The sequence below is a fragment of the Crinia signifera genome, chromosome 1, assembly GCF_055691185.1.
Source record: "Crinia signifera chromosome 1, ASM5569118v1, whole genome shotgun sequence".
NCBI lineage: Eukaryota > Metazoa > Chordata > Amphibia > Anura > Myobatrachidae > Crinia > Crinia signifera.
The window spans coordinates 77,865,946-77,887,672 of NC_139217.1; the positions used below are offsets into that span (position 1 = coordinate 77,865,946).

At 46.3% G+C, this 21,727-nt stretch overlaps 2 protein-coding genes across 2 annotated transcripts in view; one reads left to right on the forward strand and one right to left on the reverse strand.

Annotated features, from left to right (window-relative positions):
- The window catches only part of GNPDA2 (glucosamine-6-phosphate deaminase 2), a 435,608-nt gene that overhangs the window by 343,652 nt on the left and 70,229 nt on the right, over nt 1-21,727 (forward strand). The window lies entirely within an intron of this gene.
- The window catches only part of YIPF7 (Yip1 domain family member 7), a 38,286-nt gene that overhangs the window by 6,936 nt on the left and 9,623 nt on the right, over nt 1-21,727 (reverse strand). The window contains exon 4 of the mRNA XM_083155450.1: nt 17,598-17,779. Coding sequence (XP_083011576.1) covers nt 17,598-17,779 — 182 coding nt within the window. The remainder of the gene's footprint in view (nt 1-17,597; nt 17,780-21,727) is intronic.

Genomic DNA, 21,727 nt, shown 5'->3' on the forward strand with positions numbered 1-21,727 from the left:
AGGCCCATCAAACCTTCTACAGAGAGAAGTGGAGAACTTGTCTATAGCAACCTACTATGTCCCAACTAGCATTTATCAAGTACATTTCTATAAATTGATCGTTAGAAGATGAATGGTTGATAAGGGCAACTTCTTCACTTGTCTGTTATAGAACGTTTGATACATTTACCCTATGTGTCTAGTGTGGGTACATACAGAGCTTTAACAATGTATTAAAGTGGGCTATAAGAAATAGGGATTAACTTTATTCCATTTGCAGCAGTAATATACTTTATGGTGATTCCAGAAGATCAACCAGGGCCGGATTAAAGCAGGGGAAAAAGGGGTCAGTACCCATGGGCCCCCCTCTAGCTAGGGGCCCCCTGTGGTTGGCATGTTTTTTTTTTAAAATATATATTTTTTTTTAGCTAAAGGTTTTGTGCATAGGAGTAAGGTAGTGCTGCAGCTTCACCTATCTGCCAATGTGACAATGATTAATGGTGCTGAGCATCGGGAGCCAAGGCACACTGACTGCACAAGTGTGCAGTGCATTACTGGGAGTTGACCAAGTCCCATGACACTTTGCACAAGAGGGCAGAGGCTGAGAGGTTTGTGCTGAGCTCTGATTGGTGGAGCTCATTACATGCTTCTCAGGCACCATGGAGGACAGCAGCAGCAGCCTAGTCATTGGAGGGACTGTGAGGTATCCTACAGTCCTACAGAGTCCTACAGGTGCAGAGGGACAAACACAGGCTTTTCATGTGGTATGTACAGTATGTACAGTATGTGTGTAATCCCCCCCCCCCCTTGCAGTTACCCATTGACCAAGTTTATACTGCCTTTACTCTGTTTTTTGACAGTGTAATATTCCCGCATGCAGTTTGCGGCCAGTAATGACAAGTGCAAGGGGGCCCCCTTTCTAAAGAGCCCCGGGCCCCCCAAAGGCTTAATCTGGCACTGAGATCAGCTGCACTAGAAGTTTTAAGGAGTGTACAGATCGTTCGATCCAGGAGGTGAATCTGTATTGAGGGCCTGTGGAAGTGCAGTATACAAATGATCAAGAGCTCATAAGATTATTTAAGGCTCTTTTTAATATTTCTCTATTTGTCAATTGATGCATGCAATATGATTACTATATATGTGCATTTTATATTACTAATATTGTGTTATACCCAGCCGTGTGTAGTGTACTTCAGATGCAGCATTGAGCAGTATTGAACTGCCTTCGATCTGGCAGCCAGGCAAGTCTATTTCCGCTTTCGATCCCAGTGCCGCACATCGGAATTGAATCTAGTTCAACACTGTTTGATTTCTATTTGATATCGATTTGATTTTGCTTCTAGAAACAAAATTGGATCGAAAACATGTCCAAATCGAACAGTATGTACGCCCCATTAAAACTGATTGTTCCGTACAACAAACTCCCAAAACCTCCTAGTGATAAGTTATTGTCTATGGTGTAGGAATTTGCATGGCTGATCTGGTAACAGGAAAAGCAAGTCATGGATGGAGAAAAAGTAATTCATGACTTTATGTGTTGAGTGTATCACTTCCTCTGACTGTTTTCTCCTCTTGAGCACATTCACTTCTATTATACCTAATATTTTTTTGACTAATTTTTTTTACTACTAATATATTCTACTTGTTGTCTATACTTGTTGTCTCTCCTCCCCAGGAGAAGCCTAGATACTGTAGGAGACTCTCAGAGGGACTTCCGGGGAGTTTCCATTACAGTAAATGCTGAGATTTGCGGTTCTTTGGGAGGGGGCGGGGCTAAATGATGCAATTTGCACAATTTTAGCCCCTCCCCGAAGACCTACAAATCCCAGCATTTTAACAGCGCAGACAAATGCTCCGCTGGGGAGGCGACAATCCAGAGGCATGTGGGACTCTTGACCACCCTTCTCTGGGTCGGGAAGGCGACCCAATTTTTGGCATACTGTAGGAAGTTATGTATTCAATGAAAGAGTTAAAGATGAGTATATGATAAAGTAGCATACTGTATGTATGTGTTAACTTAATATCTAGGTAATACAAGCAGCACACAGTTTAATACGGCTATAATCTGTTTTTCCTTGGTAGAATAGCATTCCTTTCCTTTAAAAATGCAGTTTAATCCTTCTGTCAGAAAACAGGGATCTATGTCTGCAGTCCTCTGACATGAAATCTCATTAAATAATCTCTTTTGGTCCATTTCCTTTATTTAAAACCCTATCGAGCATCATGTGGACACCGGCTATGATGTGAAAGTAGATCTTTATCCTCTAATTGAAATGGCGACACACCGGCACAGCAGGGGAATGTATAAAAGGGACAAAACGGTTTTCAATCTGCCCATCTTATTTAGTTTCCTGCATTATAGTGTAATGTCACTTTTATATGACAACATCAAAAATAAATATGAATCCAATATGTTTGCACATGACTTTAAAAATGTGTTTGTATATTATGCCCTAATTACCATCATTTTTTTGTCCCAGTTAATCTTCCATATTTATACTGTAAATGACCTTTACTGCACCACAGTAAAAGTCATTTATAAACATGGAAATGTATAGGCCTGCGGCGCAAGCATCTTTTTAACTTCTTCATGGAGTCCTGTTCTGATTTGTGCGTGATATTTTCCCAGTCATTATAAGTACCGCCACAGCTTGCCATAACTACAGTAGATGGCATCAACCTGGGATATACTAGGTACATTTGCTAAGATGGGAGTTCTATTGAAGATCGGATGTTGCCATCAGATTCTATTTTTTATTTATGTAGCGCCTTCTAAAAGATGATAGATAAAGAGCGGGATGTGCCAAGGTAAAAATGCAGTAAAACCCCTAGTTTGCACGGTTTTACCGCATTTTCAAATGTATTAAGAACCGGCCACCACATTTTTGCATTTTCACCTTCTAAGCTTATGGGCTTCTTATCGCCGCCCGTCGAAACCTGCCGACCCCTGCCGCAGATGCCGACCCCCCTCCCCCTGGATTACCTTCCTCCAGGAAGCCTGGACCGAAGATAAACTCCTCCTCCACCTAGCAATGCAGCCGGTCGTCCTTCCTGCTGCAGCTTCTGGCCATGGGCAGAGGAGGAGGTGCCCAGGGAGGTGACGGAGACCCCGCGCACACCACATCACAGGTGTCGCCTCCGTCACCGCATTGCGATGCTAATCGCATTACGTCAGTACATATGTGATAGCATCGCTGCGCTGCTGCGGCGAGAGGCGGCGATGTATTTTAATACATACCGCCCATAATCTGATTGGTTGCAATGGGCAACAATTTTCAATAGAAATCCCATCTTAGTAAATTGACCCCACTGTATTGGTCCTCAGTGACTTTCTCACAGAATGAACTCATAATGAATTCATTTTTGGAGACTTATGGAGAAGCCTGTTTAATTAAATGCAGAAATGTTCTGTGATTAAGTGGAGTGATAAGTTTAGAACAATCCAAACACCTCCTGGATATATACTGTAAGGTCAGATAGACATCTCTGTATGATGGCAGTATTTGTGCTTGTTTTGTACAAACAAAACCTTTATTTCTGCTCATCCTCTTTAGGCAACAGATGGGTGCTATTACTTTCAATGTAACACTTTACGCTACATCTAGGCCTTTTTACATACTAAATTAAGCAAACAATGCTTTAATCACACTGTAGATAATGCAAGTGTGATGAGATAATAAAAATTGCAATATGCCCTCTAATGTTGGGTACACAAAATTCAGATTTCATAAAAAAAAAAAGCACAGACTGAATCCCGCCCACTGACAGATATCGTTCATGATATTATCAACCCGTGTCTGTGCGCAGGGCCGCCGAGAGGCAGGGGGGGCGGGTACATTTTACCTGGGCCCGGGCCTATCAGGGGGCCCGGGTCCGAGAACACACAAAATGAAGAAAAAAAAAAATCCAGCAAGTGCGCTTCTACGTAGTGGGCGGCGCCGCCGGCGGTACATGAAAGGAGGACGGGAGAGGTCGCGGCGAGCGGCGGGTGGGTGCTTACTGTCTGTCTGTCTAATTATCTTGTGTGCAGTCAGACAGTGCAGGCAGAGGAATTCCACCAGCCGCTGCGGAGCTTCCGACGGCGTCACCGTGCAGTCATAGACTCTCGCGAGATTTCATCATCTCGCAGGTCTCTGACTGTGGAGCAGCAGACTGCAGCAGCAGGGACTGGATGCTGCAGCGTGCAGCCTGCCTATGGGACACCAGGAAGGGAAAGGACGGTGTGTGGAGCTGGAGGAGCTCAGAGGCTGAGCTCACTGTCTGCTGACAGAAAACTGAGACCCAGTATAAAAACGATGCTAGTAAGTGCCTCTGCCTGGCTTAATATTTATAATTTACCTTTATATATAAATTAATATATATATATATATATATATTATGTGTCTATATATATACGAAGTCAGATGGTACTCACAAGATTTTTTTACTGCACGGCGGCAGATACACATGAATAAAGTAACAGACACAGGTAGTGTGAGTCAACGTTTTGGGCGGGTAGCCCTTTATGAAGAGAGTTGCTCCCTTGACATTACCATACGTTTAGGGTTGCCAATCCCGGAGCATTTTTTCAATCCCGGCATTCGGGATTGAAAAATGCCCGATCCCGGGATTGGCTTCCCTAATTAAAAAACCCACCCCGGCCTCCCCGCATATTTATTTACATGTGCGGTGCGGCCGGGAGGGTGGTCGGTGATGCTGGGAGGGTGGGCGGCTGATTACTGATGCTGGGAGGCGGGCGGGTGAGTGAGCTGCCAGCAGCAGGAGCCGGGCAGGCAGGATTCAGGAGCCGGTGCCGGTCAGGCAGGTGGGCGGGCGAGGCGATGATGTCATGCTGGACGGGTCTGTGCAGCTGTTTGGCCTGTGCAGTGTGACCTCTGGCCTCGTCACGCTGCGCAGAGCCATACTGCCGGGTAAGGGAGAAGCCGGGCAGCGTCTGAGCACACGCTCAGACGCTGCCCGACATTAGACTGCGCATGCGCAGTCTAATCCCGAAATCCCGGGATTGGAAACTCCAATCCCGGGATAGAAATCCCGGTGTTTTAGGGGCCAAATCCCGGGATCCCACCGATCCCGGGATTGACTACCCTACATACGTTCCTGCTGCCTCTGTCTTGGCACTTAGCGCTGTCCTGGTAGTGTCACCCCATAGTGCCATGCCATTACCGCGCCTTATACTTACGTTTTATTCTCCCTTGAGGTGCCTCAGGGGGGCCCTGGGAAATTGTTGTACTGGGGCCCAGGATTTCTCTTGGCAGCCTTGTCTGTGCGCACTGCTAACGATATTAACCATACACAATGGGAATATGCAAGAGATATATTTAACAATATTGATATCGATATATCGCCCAGTGTGTACCCAAAGAAAAGACAGGCTAATAAAAGTCATTTAAGACGAAAAAAAAATATTCACTGTGTGCTACAAAAGTGATTAAGGGCAAGAACTAGGGTTAGATTTACTAAAGCCTCTCAAACAGACAAGTTGTGGTGTTGCCCATAGCAACCAACTAGATTAGGACTGATGAAACGTTCAGTGGTGAGATCGATGGTGATGTCTAAAAACACACAAAGCGCCATTTCAGCGACTGTAGACACTAAAAATGGACATCTCGGGCCTTGCACAATTGGATGCACTGGTGTAGACCAGGGAAGAGCATTGTAATGGCCCAGTATAAGCATGAAGCTGCTTCCCCATCTGCTACAAAAGACATTACAGATGGCAGTGTCTGCATCCGACTAAGGGGATTAGTCTGGTTGAATTCACAGCCTTTGCGAGTCCACCAAACCCGCCTGTGAATGCAGGAAAGCCCCCCCCCCCCCCCTCGCAGCGTGTGTTCCCACGCACAGGCTGCGGATGGATGTTTAACATAAACAACCATTCGCAGGGCAGGGGGAACCTCCCAGATCTTTTGATGGTCACTTACATATGCATGCACGCTGGGAAGGAAATGGGCAGGCAGCTGACATCCGGTCCCCCCCCCCCCGTGTAACTGCCTCATTAGCATGCTAATGTGACTGGCCGTAGCCCCTCTCTGCCCCCCGCCCACTGTCCTGGGATCGTGCCCCCTGGGTCTGCGCATGTGCAGATGCATAACATTGGTCTCTAGTGGATTAGAATAACCCCCTAAGAATCAGGTCCTAGGAGAAGGCACCCAGCCCCTTCCAAAGACCCCGCCCCCTCCATAAATTTCCACCCCAATCTGTCCCGGCCTTTACTCTTCGTTAGTTCCATCCTGGCTTACTAGTAATGACATCCCTGAATCCCATGAACAGTATGGAAAAACACCTTAAATCACTGGTCCTGAATATATGACAAAGCAAAGGGCCAGAAGATGAACATCTAGAGAATTAGAGCCCATACAGCGTGTTCCTTTCAGAAAAATGTATTTTCAAATACCTGAAAAAGTACAAAATGTAAGGGTGAAAATGTAATAGGATGAGAGAATCAGAAAGTGAGAGATGTGGTAAGAAATCTCCAGTTCTTTAAAGCGGCAATCGTTTACACAGTAAAATTAAACTGGATTTGCGGTGTAAATGATTGCCGCTTTAAAAAAACTGGAGATTTCTTACCGAATCTCTCACTTTCTGATTCTCTCATCCTATTACATTTCACCCTATAATCATTAAGAAAATGGCCATAAATGAGTTATCATTGGTCTATATATGGGACAAACTCCATTGCGTCATGATTTAATATTGTAATTGATTAAGTGGGGAAATTTACTAAAGAAAATTTGTAAAAAAATAGGTGTATTTTGATCCAGAAATACACTTATTTTTGACATTTACTATCCCGAAAATACGGCAATTCGTATTTGTATTGATGTGCTATCAATACGAATACGAATTGCCGTATTTTCGGGATAGTAAATGTCAAAAATAAGTGTATTTCTAGATACAAATACACTTATTTTTTACAAATTTCCTTTAGTAAATTTCCCCCTAAGTGTTTACATTTTCCTGCTTTACATCAGACCTGGCCAAAAGGTAGATCCTGATCTACCAGTAGATTTTGGGGCATCCGCTGGTAGATCACGGCCAAATTAACAAAATACACGTGAACTTGAACATCTGACGTTTCAGAACGCCAGCTCCCGGTAGTGCCCCTGATGTCATGAAGTCACCGGAGTGCTGTGAAGAGCCCTCTGCAGCTGCTATATATCAGTCTGGCCCCACACCCACAGATTGTAATGCTGGGCTTACCACTCTGTACCAGCAGAGGCTCCTCACAGCACCAAGTACATCCTGAGCGACTCCTGGATGTAGTGTGTGGCGTGTAGTTGTCTGATATGGGTGGTACAGTGGCTGCAGGCTGATGCTGCTGGAGTACAGCCGCCGCCTGCTCCGTTAATATGATACAATACCCGAGTGGTTCCATGCTTGTGTCCTGGTTATCAGTTGCTGGCTGACTAATAGATCCTATAACAGAAGAAAATGGCAGTGCGCTGTCGGACCACAGTGTAACAAATTATGAGCAATCACAAATATTCTGTTCAGGCAGCAGTCAGATGCGGGTACTTGGACCACATATAGAAAGAACACAAAGAGAGAAAAAGACAGACTGCGCTAAAATAAAATGTAATCCAAAAATAAACATAAAGGTATCAAAGCAATTAAAATACAAAATAAAATCTATCAATATGAAACCAATTTCATTTGAAGGTAACTATGGCCAGTAACAAGAGATAAATGTAAGGGTGATAAGGAGAGATAAACATTCAGCCAACATTCAGCCAATCTATTTGATTTGAAAAAGCTACACTCTACATCCTATAAATGGGTCCCGGGTTGTCCGTTTACACTGGAGCTTACCTGGGACCTTATTGGTGAAACCTAGGAAAGATTCCCTGTTAACTTGACCCAGGTGGATGCTTTTCCACTGACAAATATGCTGGGCTCACAAGCAATAATCTGGGAATTTCGTGTCAGCGGAAAAGGGGTATAAGAAATATACACATTGTATAATACTGTTCAAAACACAGATTTTATAAAAATGTATTAGAGTCCTACAGTCAAAAGGTACCGCCATGTGGCGATGTCAGCTTGGACTTCTCAGAAATGAATACACATATACTGTATACACTGTCAGTGAGGTAAAAAATAGAAATCTAGAATATTCCTATACAAGTTAGCTTGATATGAATTCAATTTCACTCATTGGGGCAGATGTATTAAGCCTTAACAAGAGATAAATGCAAGGGCGATAAAGAGAGACAAACATCCAGCGAGTGGACGCGGATTACTTTACATGTATTCCGCGTCCGCTCGCCACGCTTCGGGCTCGGTGTATGTAAAATCAACTCCATGCTGACGTGGATAGTGGGGTAATGGACGCGTTCCGACGCCCCTCACAGGGCTCGCTGCGCTTGCCACGCTTCGGGGTGGCGTGGATAGTGGGGGGGGGGGGGTGCGTTAAACCTATTTTTGGGACATACAATCACATTATTGTATACCTCATGTCATGGCATCGAACACCCTATAAAATCGCATGCGATTGTGCAGGAGATGCGATGGCCCGGGACTGAGAGAGCAGTGAATAAATTACATAGGAAAATCGCATCGCACTAAAATGGCCCATGCGATGCGATGTGATTTTCCTACGCAGAATAGCCCACTAAGCAAATTGCTTAGTGGGCGCCGTGCTAATACACAAGTACCGGAATTTGCAATTGCGAGTGAACCAGAATAAGGGCCATATAGGTATTGAAATGTGTTTTTAAATATTTCCCATCTAGACTGAAGCAGGAGACTGATTCCTCATGTGACTGTAGATAAGAAGTGCGGCAGTTCTGTGTTGATAACATGGTTTTCATGTTGCTTTGAATATATTTTATCCACAAACATTGTGTAGTTGGCCAGATGGTGCTGGATGCTAAGGCTCCCAGTTGTGATCACTCCCCCACTATAGATAATCTACCTCCAGTGGCGTAAGTTCATCCAAGATGCCCGGAGGCAAGATATAAGCTGGTGCCCCCCCCCCCCCCCCAACATATATACATAGCTATAGAGAGGGACAATGAGATAGGGGGAGCAATGGAGAGAAAGAGAGGAGAATGATAGATACGGAATCATGGAGAGAGAGAGAAACAAGTGTCAGAGATGGGTGAGAGGGGTGTCAGGCAGAGACAGAGGGGGGTTAGGTAGAGAAAGGGGAGTCAGGCAGAGAGAGAGAGGGGGCTAAGGCAGAGATAGAGGGATGATGGCTCAGGCATATAGAGAGGAGGGTGAGGCAAAGAATGAAGGGGTTCAGGCAGAGAGAGGTGGTTCAGGCAGAGAGAAAGACAGAGAGGGGCTAAGGCAGAGAGAGAGGAATGAGGGGTCAGGCACATTGAGAGGGGGTGAGGCAGAGAACGAGTGGGGGTCAGGAGAGAGGGTTGAGAGAGAAGGGTCAGTTAGGTAACATGTAACGCATGTATAGCTCAGGGTTGCCCACTTTTGAAAAACCATTTCAGGGAGAAAAGTCAAAGCCAGGGAGCGCGCCTTGCGTCCCCAGGGGTGGGGCTTGTGAAACCAGGGGGTGTTGGAGGCGCCATTGCCGTTAACTAACGCATGCGCGGCAGCTGTGGGAGAAAGGGGTCCTCTAAAGGGAATCCGTGAGATGTCCCAGTATTCATAGAGAGTCAGCATTTATTAAGAAATAACATTTATTTATAAACTACCAATAATTTTAGGTCATATGCCTGAAAAAGTGCAATAAATGGTCTATATGAACTTGAGACCTGACAATCTATATGCAGCAAAGTGACAGGAAAAACAAGGCATGGACTAGAACCTTACCCCACTCCCTAAATGTAACCCCCCCCCCCCCCTCCCCTTGGAAGTACCAAACCCTAAACCCCCCTTTTCACTGCCTAACCCTAACCTTCCCTTATACATGTGTGTGTGTGTGTGTGTGTGTATAGCTACAATTAAGCTGCCCTGGTGGCTGAGGTTTCTGCCCAGCATCCAGTGGGGCAGAACTGCCTTAATGAGGAGAGAGGTGGCCAGTAAATACATGAAACAGGAACCAGCCATTGTACAAATGATATAGGCAGCTATAACTCTTCTTCTCCATTCACCTTACCTAAGCCTGACACACGTGGCATCCCCTCCATCTTGCAGCCACCCGGCAGCAGTCTCTCCCCGGGCCGTGCTGCACTCTGCTAGTTGGCCTGGTCACCGCACCCCCAGCCAGCAGCAGCAGCAGTATATAGCCGGGACCGGGCGCCGGTGTATGGGGACAGGGCGGCGCAGATCACGCAAGGACAGCAGTACAGCCTGCAGCCCCATGACCTTAGCCACACCGCTGGAGCCGAGGTGCCGGGAGCCGCAGTACCAACCGTGCCTCTGCTAGCCGCCATCTCGTCATGGAGCCCGGGGCTGCAGGTTTGAAGTTTCTCTAGACAGCCGCTAGCTCTGCAGCGTCGGCGGCTGTCTATCACCGCCTGCTTAGGCGGTGATAGACACTCGCCGGCGCTGCAGAGCTAGCGGCTGTCAGGAGGCTGTCGCAGACGGGGGGGGGGGCAGTGATCGAGGGATGTGCCGGGTGAAAGAGCGATGTGCCCCTTCAGTGCTTAGCGCCCGGCGGCTGGAGCCTCCGTTGTCTCCCGGAGTTCCGCCACTGTCTACCTCTCACTCCAGCTGTTTTTGTTTTCCACAACATCACGGTCACACAGAACAAATATATTTACTGTATGTGACCATAAATCACTATGGAAAATCAAGCATAGCTGGCAGGGTCAGACCAATAAAATCCCATGGAGAGCCAGATGGATCACCGGCCCTTGGAGATGATGTAATCTCCAAGCGCTGGCATAGGGAAGATCCGGCCTTCAGTGTGAACAGGATATGGGGATATGACATGGCTTGAGCCATGTTGGACCTGGGTTTCTCTGGTGTAATATTAGGGAGCAAGCATAGGGCATGCACACATTGCCTCCTTGGTGGGGGGGGGGGGGTGGACAGAGTAAAGACCTCAGTTTTACAGCTGCCAATAAGAAGGGCAGAAGCTCAGCAGTCTCTGTGCAGCACATCACCCTACAGTGTGTGCAGTGCTGACAGCATGAGAGCTCATACCAGAAGTGGTGGGCCTAGGTGCAAAAACTATGCTTTGGGCCCCTCTCCACCCAAGTTTACAACATTCTGTACTACACAGCAGAAGGTGGCAGGGAGAGGCAGTGGGTGCCAGGAGAGGTAGAGGGTGACAGGGAGGCAGGAAGTGACAGTGGGTAAGATGTAACAAAAGTAAAAAATGCTGCTGTCAATGCGCATTCCCCATATTTATCAAGCTACAAAAAGTTAAATCTTCCAGTCGAGCTTGTAAACGTTAGGCAACGCCTATGGGTTTCTGGAGAAGCTGGAGGGAGGGGTTGAAGAAGCTTAGTGCTGCACATGTGGGTAAGAAGCTGGTCACTGCTGCTGTGAGTGAGGTTGGGAGAAGCTGGCCACTGTTGCAAGTGGAGGGGGGTGGGGGGGGGGCAAAGTTAGCCTTTTTTCTCTTTTTGCACAATCACTTATGCACTTTAGATGTCCGTCCTGATGAAAAGGCTGACACAGCCTTGAAACGTTGATGTAATGTGACAACGATTTAATTTTTTGCACTACTAAAAACTTTTGTCTACAAGTCCGGAGAGTGACGCGCATTATTCCCAGGGCAACCTGGGGTAGTTGTGGTCTGCATATCAAAATTCGGTGGAGGCACCCCAGCAATTGATCATTTATCCAAGAGTGCCAAACAACAAACCTGGATATATATATATATATATATATATATATATATATATATATATATATATATATATATATATATATATATATATACAGGGCTATTTTTGTGCAGGCTCCAGCAGGAACTGTGGCCCTTATTCTAGTTCACTCTTTCTGACAAAATATTTCTTAGATGGACAAAACCATGTGCACTGCAGGTGAGGCAGGTGTTACTTGTGCAGAGATAATTAGATTTGGGTGGGGTTTTACATATTATATATATATATGCTGTTTTAAAAAATGATCATATTTCCTATATAAGGTCAACATTACAGGTCATTATGATGAATTTTTTTTTTTTTTTTTGCTTGCCAATTTCAAACCTATTATGACAAAATTCAATAGGCACTCAAAGGGTTAAACTAAGAGGACAGATTAGCCAAATTATGAATGTTTATGCTGGAAAAGAGACATTTATTGGGAGACATGCTTAACATGTACAAATATATCAGGGGACAATATAACGCACTTGTCAGACTAGAACACAGGTGCCGGATAAGTGACCAACAGTCGGGATTCCGATGGTGGTTACTCTTACTTTGGAATCCTGACTGTCAGTAGCCCGACAGTCGAATTCCCTCGTGGGGGGTCCATGACCCCCATAGAGGGTGAATAGAATAGGTGGCCCCTGACAGTCAAGATTCCAATGTTGAAGAAACGACCATCGGACTCCCGACTGTCGGAACGTTATACCATACCCCTAGGACACCTGGGCACGTGCTCAGGCTGCAGGAGAGAAGATTTTGTACCCTCCAAAGGAAAGGCTTTTTTACATACATGGAAATAAAAGTATGGATCTCTCTTCTAGTAGAAGTGGTGTCGGCAGACACAATATATACATTTAAATTAAGGTTGGACAAGCATTTAAAAACATCCAGGGGTACAACAGAAAAACATAATTTAGCCCAAAGTGGAATCGAAGTAAAAATATTCAAAAGGGGATTTAACATCTAGACAACACCCTCTAAGGGGTCCTGTAAAGGTTGAACTTGATAGTCGCAAGTCTTATTTCAACCTAAACTACTATGTATTGTAACTATGGGGTGATTCAAACCTATTCCCTAGACTGCGTCTAGTCGCAGCCTAGCGAGTAGATAAACGCTCCCTAACATGCGCGTGGATGTGTACGCTTACACATCCACTCGCATTCTGCCTCAGAGGAAAAATGATTCAATGGTCGCTCACCATCAAATGATTTGTTTTTCTCCATTCGTGGATAAAAGTAAGTCTATACTTACTTTTACCCTGGACAGAGATGGCCGAAAAGGTGGCGAGCACTGATGCCATGTGATGTCAGATGCCCCCACCCCAAGCAGGCATCAACACACCTGCGTATGCAGGGGTACACCCAGCGTTTTATGGGCACGCCCATAAAAACTCTGGGCTTTCCCCTGCTTGCTCATGCACAAACCTGGACCATTGGACAGGGGAGCGAATTCTGCCTGCAGCGAGTGGGCCTGAATCGCCCCTATGTACTGTAACTATGGGCCTTATTTTGGATCATTCTTTCTGACAAAATCCTTCTTAGATGGGCAAAACCATGTGCACTGCAGGTGGGGCAGATGTAACATGTGCAGAGAGAATTAGATTTGGGTGGGGTTTTACTTCAAAGTGAGATCTATATTGCAGTGTAAAAATAAAGCAGTCAGTATTTTCCCTGCACAGAAACAAAATTACTCACCCAAATCTAATTCTCTCTGCACATGTTACATCTGCCCCCCCCCCTGCAGTGCACATGGTTTTGTCCATCTAAGAAGGATTTTGTCAGAAAGAATGAACCAAAATAAGGCCCCATGTTAGAAACAGGCTTTCTTTGAAACCATAGTCCCAGCTTTTCTCATTGTTCCGCCCATACTATACCTCTATTACCAACTGATTCATGTATTAGGCTGCCAGCCAAAAGAACATAAATCAGTCACATTGTTGCCAATCCCTATGAAAAGGTTACACCTGACAGATCTATCAGCTTCATGGGATGTGAAATTGGTACAAATGATATTGCCGACAATGCTGAGATTGATGGGAACGCTTTGTCATAATGTTGCTAGATTTATTTTCATACAGAAAATAAATGTTTTGCTCCACAACATATTCACAGCCATATAAGTAAATGTAAAGATTTATGTAATAAATTACAGATTTCTGAAAACACCTTCAATTATAATTTCTATATTTTGTATAGTATAGTAACAACCAATTGTTATATGAGAACCAGACAGTGGCAGCTCCAAATATTTCTTATCTTCTTTTTTCAGCTGGATTATTAATGTACAACCAAGGCAACAGCAGACTAAAGGGGCACAATGACACTTGTTCTAACTGATCAGTAATGGGGCAACTGCATACACACACACAGACACACACAGCGCATCTATACTGTATATATATCTATGGACAGACAGATGGGCGGCATTCAGAGAACTTTTACAGTATGTGTATAAACCAGTCACAGGTACATGTATCTTCTTCAAAGACAGATACGTTGGGCGTACTTACCTGTGACTGTGTGCTGATCTATAGATATAGATGTACAGGTTGAGTATCCCTTATCCAAATTATTCTGAAAACCATAGTTTCCAAAATGTACTTTTATTTTTTACTTTTTGCTAAAAACCTACTGGCTACATCTGTAACTGGCACTACTGGGGAAATAACATGTAACTGGCACTAAATATGTGCAAGGACATGCTTGGCATACAAATACAGGGTCTGAGATTGTACACAAACTTTGTTTCATGTTTTAAAACCTTGGTTCATGCACAAATAAAATATATTTGTGTGTAGAGATGTAGCGCCTGTCATTCTTGTAGGGGCTGGTGGTAGATTTGCCAGCAGACAGCCCCGGCTAGCCACCAGAAGTGGATGTGCGCACACCAGAGGCACGTGCGTCCCCTTACTACGCAGCTCCTCGGTCCCCACTGATTCGCCACCAGACCCCGACGCCCGATTCCACCTTCCTGCTCCCCCTTAACCCTGCCCATCTCCCTGAAGCAGAGACTGGCAGGATTCACGTTCCCCGCCAACAGGAAACTGGGCGTGTGGGACGATTGCGCGTCCCAGTCAGATGGAGCACCGGTTCGACAGAGGGGGGGCGGTCTGGCGAGCTCCAGCACTGAATGAAGTTTTAGGTTGGTGCAAAGCTACAGCGACCGTCAGGGACAGGACCAAGAGGAGATCTAACTACAGGCGCTAACTGGACAGGACCCCCTGGCTAACGGCACCAGCCAATGACGGGGAGTGTGACCAAGTCACAGGCACCGGACCAACTGACGACAGGGTGCCACCAAACAAAATACAAACGCCAAAATAAAATAGTACACTTAAAGTAACGGTACCCCAAAACAGGCGTGAACCCACAGCCGTGGGCCTCTCCGAACCACGAAATACCTGAACCAAGGCAATAATAATAACTTAGGAAGAAGGACCGATTGCCCGCAGAAATAAAGAACCAGACTCCACTGGAGCACTTACGTGGCTGGACCGAACCCACCGGCAACACAGGATAGTACCATGCTCGCCGGGAGCGACTTGGCAGGACTTGTTGGTGTTGTGCTGACCAAGATGGAGATGACGGGACCGGAACAGGACTAGACACTGACCACAGCTGGGCAACGGCTGCACGCGGACTGAACTAGGACAGCAACTGGACGATGACTGGACCCAGACTGCAGCAGGACAAGCTACTTGACAGAACAAGACAAATCCAGACCAGGACAGGAGTGCAGCCAGGACAAGCTGCAGGGAGCAATGTGACCAACAGGGAGCCCAAAGACTGCAGCTCTCAGCAACAGGAACAGGAAATTGCAAAACAGGAAACAAGAAGCTATCACCGGCCCTGCATTGCTGGGGAGAATGCCTTAAAAAGGGCTCAAGAGATTAGCACACCTGTGACATATCCAGCCAACCTGCCAGCAGGAATAATAAGCTCATTATCCATCAGCCTTGTGAATAAATCAAGTACCAGAAGATTTGAGCTGTAATGGCACAGACTGACCACCGGAGGCCACCAGAGAGTCAAATGCCAAAAAAACTGAACAGAACACAAAACAGAATTGAACCATACTAACAGGTGCCCCCCCTTCCCCAGATCCCACCGCCCAAAGCAACTGCCTAAACATAGTTCAGGTAGAGCTGGCCCTATGTGTGGCTGCCTTGTATAAATGACCCTAAACCCTCTTAAGAAGACTGGCATCTTCATATTCCCAGCCCTGCTCCTTGTCACAGACAGACACAGTCTCAAACACACACATTTGGAATTTAACCCTTCCAAGAGCAGAATGTATGGTTTCAGGATCATCTAATTACTAGCTTATTTCTGGATGAAGCCAAAGGATCTCTCCATACTAAACTGCATGCTCCTCTTGAGAAACTGATAACCCCTAGGCATACTGTAAGCAAAGTCTGTGTATTATGGGCCTGATTCAGATCTGTTGGTGCAGCTTTTGCAGATGGACAAAAAAAACCATGCTGCACCGCAGGTGGGGCAGATGTAACATATGCAGAGAGAATTAGATTTAGGTGAGGTGTGTTCAACTGAAATCTAAATTGCAGCCTAGTGGGGCCTACAGACAAAGCGAGTGTGCAGAGCGATTTGAGCTATGCTAGATCGCTCAGCACAGTGCTGCTCTGCGCACACACACACACACACACAGCAATTTGTAGTGCTGTGTGCTTAGCGAACTGTCGGCTGCAGTGTTCATCGGTGAGAGAACACTGGCAATGACTAGATTTATGGTCCCTGCTCATTCTTATTCTACCGGCGATACACCCGCCCCCGCCCCCCACTTCTCAAAAAACAAACAAACAAAACCTAACTCTCTCTGCACTTGTTACATCTGCCCCACCTGCAGTGCGCAGTTCAGCATGTTTTTGTCCATCTGCAAAAAAATGCAGCCTTGCTAATGCAGGCCATAGGTACAATGGGCCAGATATACTAAGCCTGTTAAAGTGATAAAGTGGCCTGTGATGGTAACTCAGCAGCCAATCTCCACCCGATTGTCATGTTACAAGCTAGATTTCAAAAATGACAGTTGGGAGCTGACTGGTAAATTACATTTACCATACAGAAAATTAAGTAGCAGTACATGCAGTTTGAATAACACAATAGTTTTGGATCCAATCACTTGATGGATCCTGACAGATGCAATTGCCTCCGATTCTGCAGTAACTGGTTTCTAGCGCTTGGATTTGGTTGCAGTAGATTCAATATGGTGTGCAGTGAAGCTCCTGCAGCTATTCTAATCAGCGTGCCAATAACTCCAACTAGTGAATTTCTGCTCACACTCGTCCTGGGCAGAAATCCAACAAAACTAGAGCAACAATGTTGTTTTAAGCATTAGCGTGGCAAAAACAGCATTGCCATGAGTAAGTACTTCCCATGTGCCGCAGGGACCCCGCTGCTGACTTCCCATCTGCTGTAGGGACCCTGCTGTCTCCCCAGTGCTGCATGGACCCAGCTGCAAGGATCTCCGCGCTGGCTAGGTACCAGGGGAGGGGAGTGGTGTGAGGGCCCCGGATGTGTTGGGGCCCTGGAGCGACCACCCCTGTCGCCCCCTGTATAGTCCGCCACTGACTCTGCACCACTGGCAAGCAAAAAAAAAAAACAAGTAAAAGACCACATTTAGGACCATACAGAATATACAATCTGCCTCTGGCCATTCTGTCAGTATACAGTAAAAGGCTTACATACTAAATGTAATTGAGCTTCATACTGGATTTGTTTTTAAACTGGCCGGTGTCAGTGCTGCACTCACAGCTGCAATACTCACATGCTTTGTAGATTTGTACATCATTAGATATTGCACGTGACGTGAATGGCAAGCTAATAGCACAGTGTGTACATATGAATAATACATATGAAATACAACAATACTTACTGTAAAGAAAACACTATGGCAAGGCAGGAGAGTATCACCATAGGAAGCAGGCAGTATCCCAAGACGCTGGCAACACATCCATGTGAGACACCTGTGACACTCATCAGATTTAATAAAGCATGAATTCCCAGGCAGCCGAATATACTCATCGTGTACACGTAGCCAAAATGAATCTTCCCTGCCTGTAGGCAAAAGAGAAATATCACTGAACTGTTTTTTTCTGTAATAAAATAAAAACATCATTTGCTCCTGGTCTTTCCTGTTCTGACTTATTGCTTATTGATTGCAATACTGTAGTTGTTAAAGTCAATTTCCCTAATAAACTGTACAAATATGGGCCTGATTCATGTTTGCAAGTAAAGCAAATTATCGAGTAACTGGGAAAAACCATGCTGCAGTGTGGGGGGAGGTAGATGTAACGTGCAGAGGGTTACCACACATCCGGGGCCCTCACACCGGTCCCCTCCCCAGGTACCTGGCTAGTGCAGAGATCCTGGCAGCGGGGTCCATGCAGCAATGGGGAGGTCCCTGCGGTCAGACTTACTCATGTTTGCACAGATACGAAAAATCAGTGGATGGTTCGTGAATTGTGTATATATTCGTGAGTATGTCGCGAATAGTGATCCATTCGCGATTCACTCACAAATTTACAGAGGGCAGGTTTTCTTTCTGACTAGATAACGGCTATCTATTGGCAGTCATCTGCTACTGGACAGATCAGCGATCAGGACTGAATTAGGGCCTTTGCTGCCGTTTCTAGAGGCAGACAAGCCGTGCAGCAGCCGGGACGCCGCACGGCTTGTCCGCCTCTGTAAACAGCCAGGGCGCCCGGCAGCTCCCCCCAACGCCGACGCACATGCTGCCGCTGCCTGCCGCGCTTCCTTCCCCCTCTCCCCGGCCGCCACAGCATAGCCCCAGGCTGATTTCCCTGGCAGAGTGCATAGCCTGTCTCTCCTTCCCCTCAGTCACTGGGCTATCAGCCAATCAGAGCTCGCCTCGCGGGCCGGCAGCCAATCAGGAGCCAGCCCGCGAGGTATGAATCGTTGACGTCTCAGGTAGTGGTACACACAGTGAAGGGGAAGGGAATGAGAGACACTCCGCTCCCCTACCCTCCCCAGGAAAGAAGAAGCAGCAGCAGCACCACCAGCGATGGCAGCGGCGGGGTAAAGGGGGAGACTCATGGCCACAGTGAGTTGTGCTGCTTCTGGCACTTTGGGGGCATATGTGTGGCACTTTGGGGGCATATGTGTGGCACTTTGGGGGCATATGTGTGGCACTGTAGGGACATATGTGTGGCACATATCTGGCACTGTAGGGGCATATCTGTGACACTGTAGGGGCATATCTGTGGCACTGTAGGGGCATATCTGTGGCACTGTGGGGGCATATCTGTGGCACCGTGGGGGCATATCTGTGGCACTGTGGGGGCATATCTGTGGCACTGTGGGGGCATATTTGGCACTGTGTGGGGCATATGTGTGGCACTGTAGGGGCATATCTGTGGCACTGTGGGGGCATATTTGGCACTGTGGGGGCATATTTTGCACTGTGGGGGCATATATGTGGCACTGTGGGGGCATATCTGGCACTGTAGGGGCATATGGCAGCGGCGCGGGACTGGAGGGGGAGACCAAGTGCCAGAGACAGTGAGTTGTGCTGCTTGTGGCACTGTGGGGGCATATGTGTGGCACTGTGGGGGCATATATGTATGGCACTGTGGGGGCATATCTGGCACTGTGGGGGCATATTAGTAAACGGTATCAGTTGTATGGCAGCGGTGCATGGGGCATAATGTGTAATAGGCATTTGTGTGGGGAGAAAAAATTATTGTTCATGTGAGTGAACAAAAAAAGGCGCTAGGGATTGGATGCTTTGCTAGCTGCTCACACCTGGGGGGGGGGGGGGGGGGTGTCAGTCCCCTAGTAACAATTGGGAAAAGAAGAAAGTGGTGGAGCGCTTAACACTATAAAATATCACACATAGATCAACTGGGTATCACATAAATTTTAAAAGGATATTTAATAAACAGTATATACTCACAGTAAAAAGCACTTATATAAAACAATAGTTAAATATCTGCGGACACTGGAAATGAGAAACTTCCACTTGTTCCTAGTTATGCTCCCTTTGAATGATCGAAGACATATTACCCCTTTGATTTGTAATCCGTTTGACTGGTAACAGGGTGTCCAATATACTGCTGAAGTCCCATGAAATTTGCCTGGAAGATGGTAAGCAGGTAATCCTGAGAGTAACCAGGTGGGTCTCCAAAAGTTGAGCAGACGATGGTATCCCTTGCGGTAAAGTCCAGAATAATGATAGGATTTGAATAAGGGGAGTCCAATCAGATGGTATAAAGAGCTGGTTCAAGTGGAAAAGTGTGTGGAGTCCAGAGTCCAACAGTGGGTAAAGCCCTTCGTGTGGGGAGTATTGTGTAATTGCCATCACAGTGTGGGTGTAATGGACATCACAGTGTGGGGTCTAATGGGCATTATGGTGTGCGACATAATGTGTAATTGTCATCACGGTGTGCGACATAATGTGTAATTGTCATCATGCTGTGCGGCATAATGTGTAATTATCATCATGCTGTGCGGCGTAATGTGTAATTGTCATCACAGTGTGCATTGGCATCACGGATAAAAAGTGTATAATGATTTAAGTAGCCTGTCATTGTTTGGCCTTGATCTGCGAGGTGTACTAGGTCACTGTGTGGGCCTTTATATTTTTATGTCACTGTGTGGCCTTCAGCCCGCCAACTTAAATGCAGGAGGACAATGACAATTCCTGCGGTAACCAATGTCTGAACATGCAGGTTGCAAAAGTGAGATGTAAGGTACTTGTTTTCCTACTAGACCACGCCCTTATATTAAGCCACACCCCCTTTAAAATAAACCACGCCCCTATTTCGCAGCGCGTGCCAATTTCTTATGTATATTGGGGGGGTGCATTTTTTATTTCTTTGCCCTGGACGCTAAATTGTCTAGAACGGCCCTGCTTGTACCCTATTGTTTCATTCTAGCACCATTACTATCCCCCTTCCTTTTAGGTCTTTTTTTGAATCTTTCATTAGCTCTAACATTTCATTTTAAACACATACAGAATATTCAGTTTATACCAGTGGTTCCCAAACTGTGTGCCGTGGCACCCTAGGGTGCCTCAAACTGACCAATGCTAATTATTCTAATAGGTTGCTTCACCCTAGATGCTCAACGGAGAGATATCGCAGATCTTTCCTTCCGGCTGCAATCAGAATGTACAACTGTCATGGTCTGAAGAAGACCTGCATGTTCCTAGATTCTTGAGTAATATTGTTTGGATCTTATCTTATTATGTGTGTTCTTATTATTATGCTACTACTCTTATCTGTACTTGAACCTTGCTGTAACACTGAAATTTCTCCATTGTGAGACGAATAAAGGAATTCTATCTATTTGCAGTCAATATAATACACAAAGGGCCTTATTCTAGTTCACTCTTAGAGGCAAATTCCTTCTTAGATGGACAAAACCATGTGCACTGCAGGGGGGCAGGTGTAACAGGTGCAGATAGAATTAGATTTGGGTGGGTTATTTTTTTTTCTGTGCAGGGAAAATACTGGCTGTTTTATTTTTACACTGCAATGTAGATCTCACTTTGAAGAAAAACCCCACCCAAATCTAACTCTCTCTGCACATGTTACATCTGCCCCACCTGCAGTGCACATGGGCCCTTATTCTAGTTGAATCCGTCGGATGTGTATTTTCGGACAGGAACCAAGTGTTCTTAGCCCCACCTTCTGTATGGATCGCTCACACCGGTAAGACGCAGACCGAACGGACCGCGAGTGGATTTTTCATGTGAACACCTCCTCCATCTGCGGGAACCTCCCCCATCCTCCGATGGTCGCCGACCATCGAATGCTGGACCGAGTGGTCAGGCAGCACCGAGTGCTCCAGACCACTCGGGCATTTCTCCGTGCAAACGCAGGGATATGGGCGGGCAGCTGGCATCCGGCTATGTCATATGTCCGCCCCCCACACGTGCATCACGGCCGGATTACCATACGTACGCCCATCGTTTCATGGGAACGCCCATGAAACGCGGGGCGTACGTATATGGTAATGAGCCAAAACAGCCCTGCACGCCCC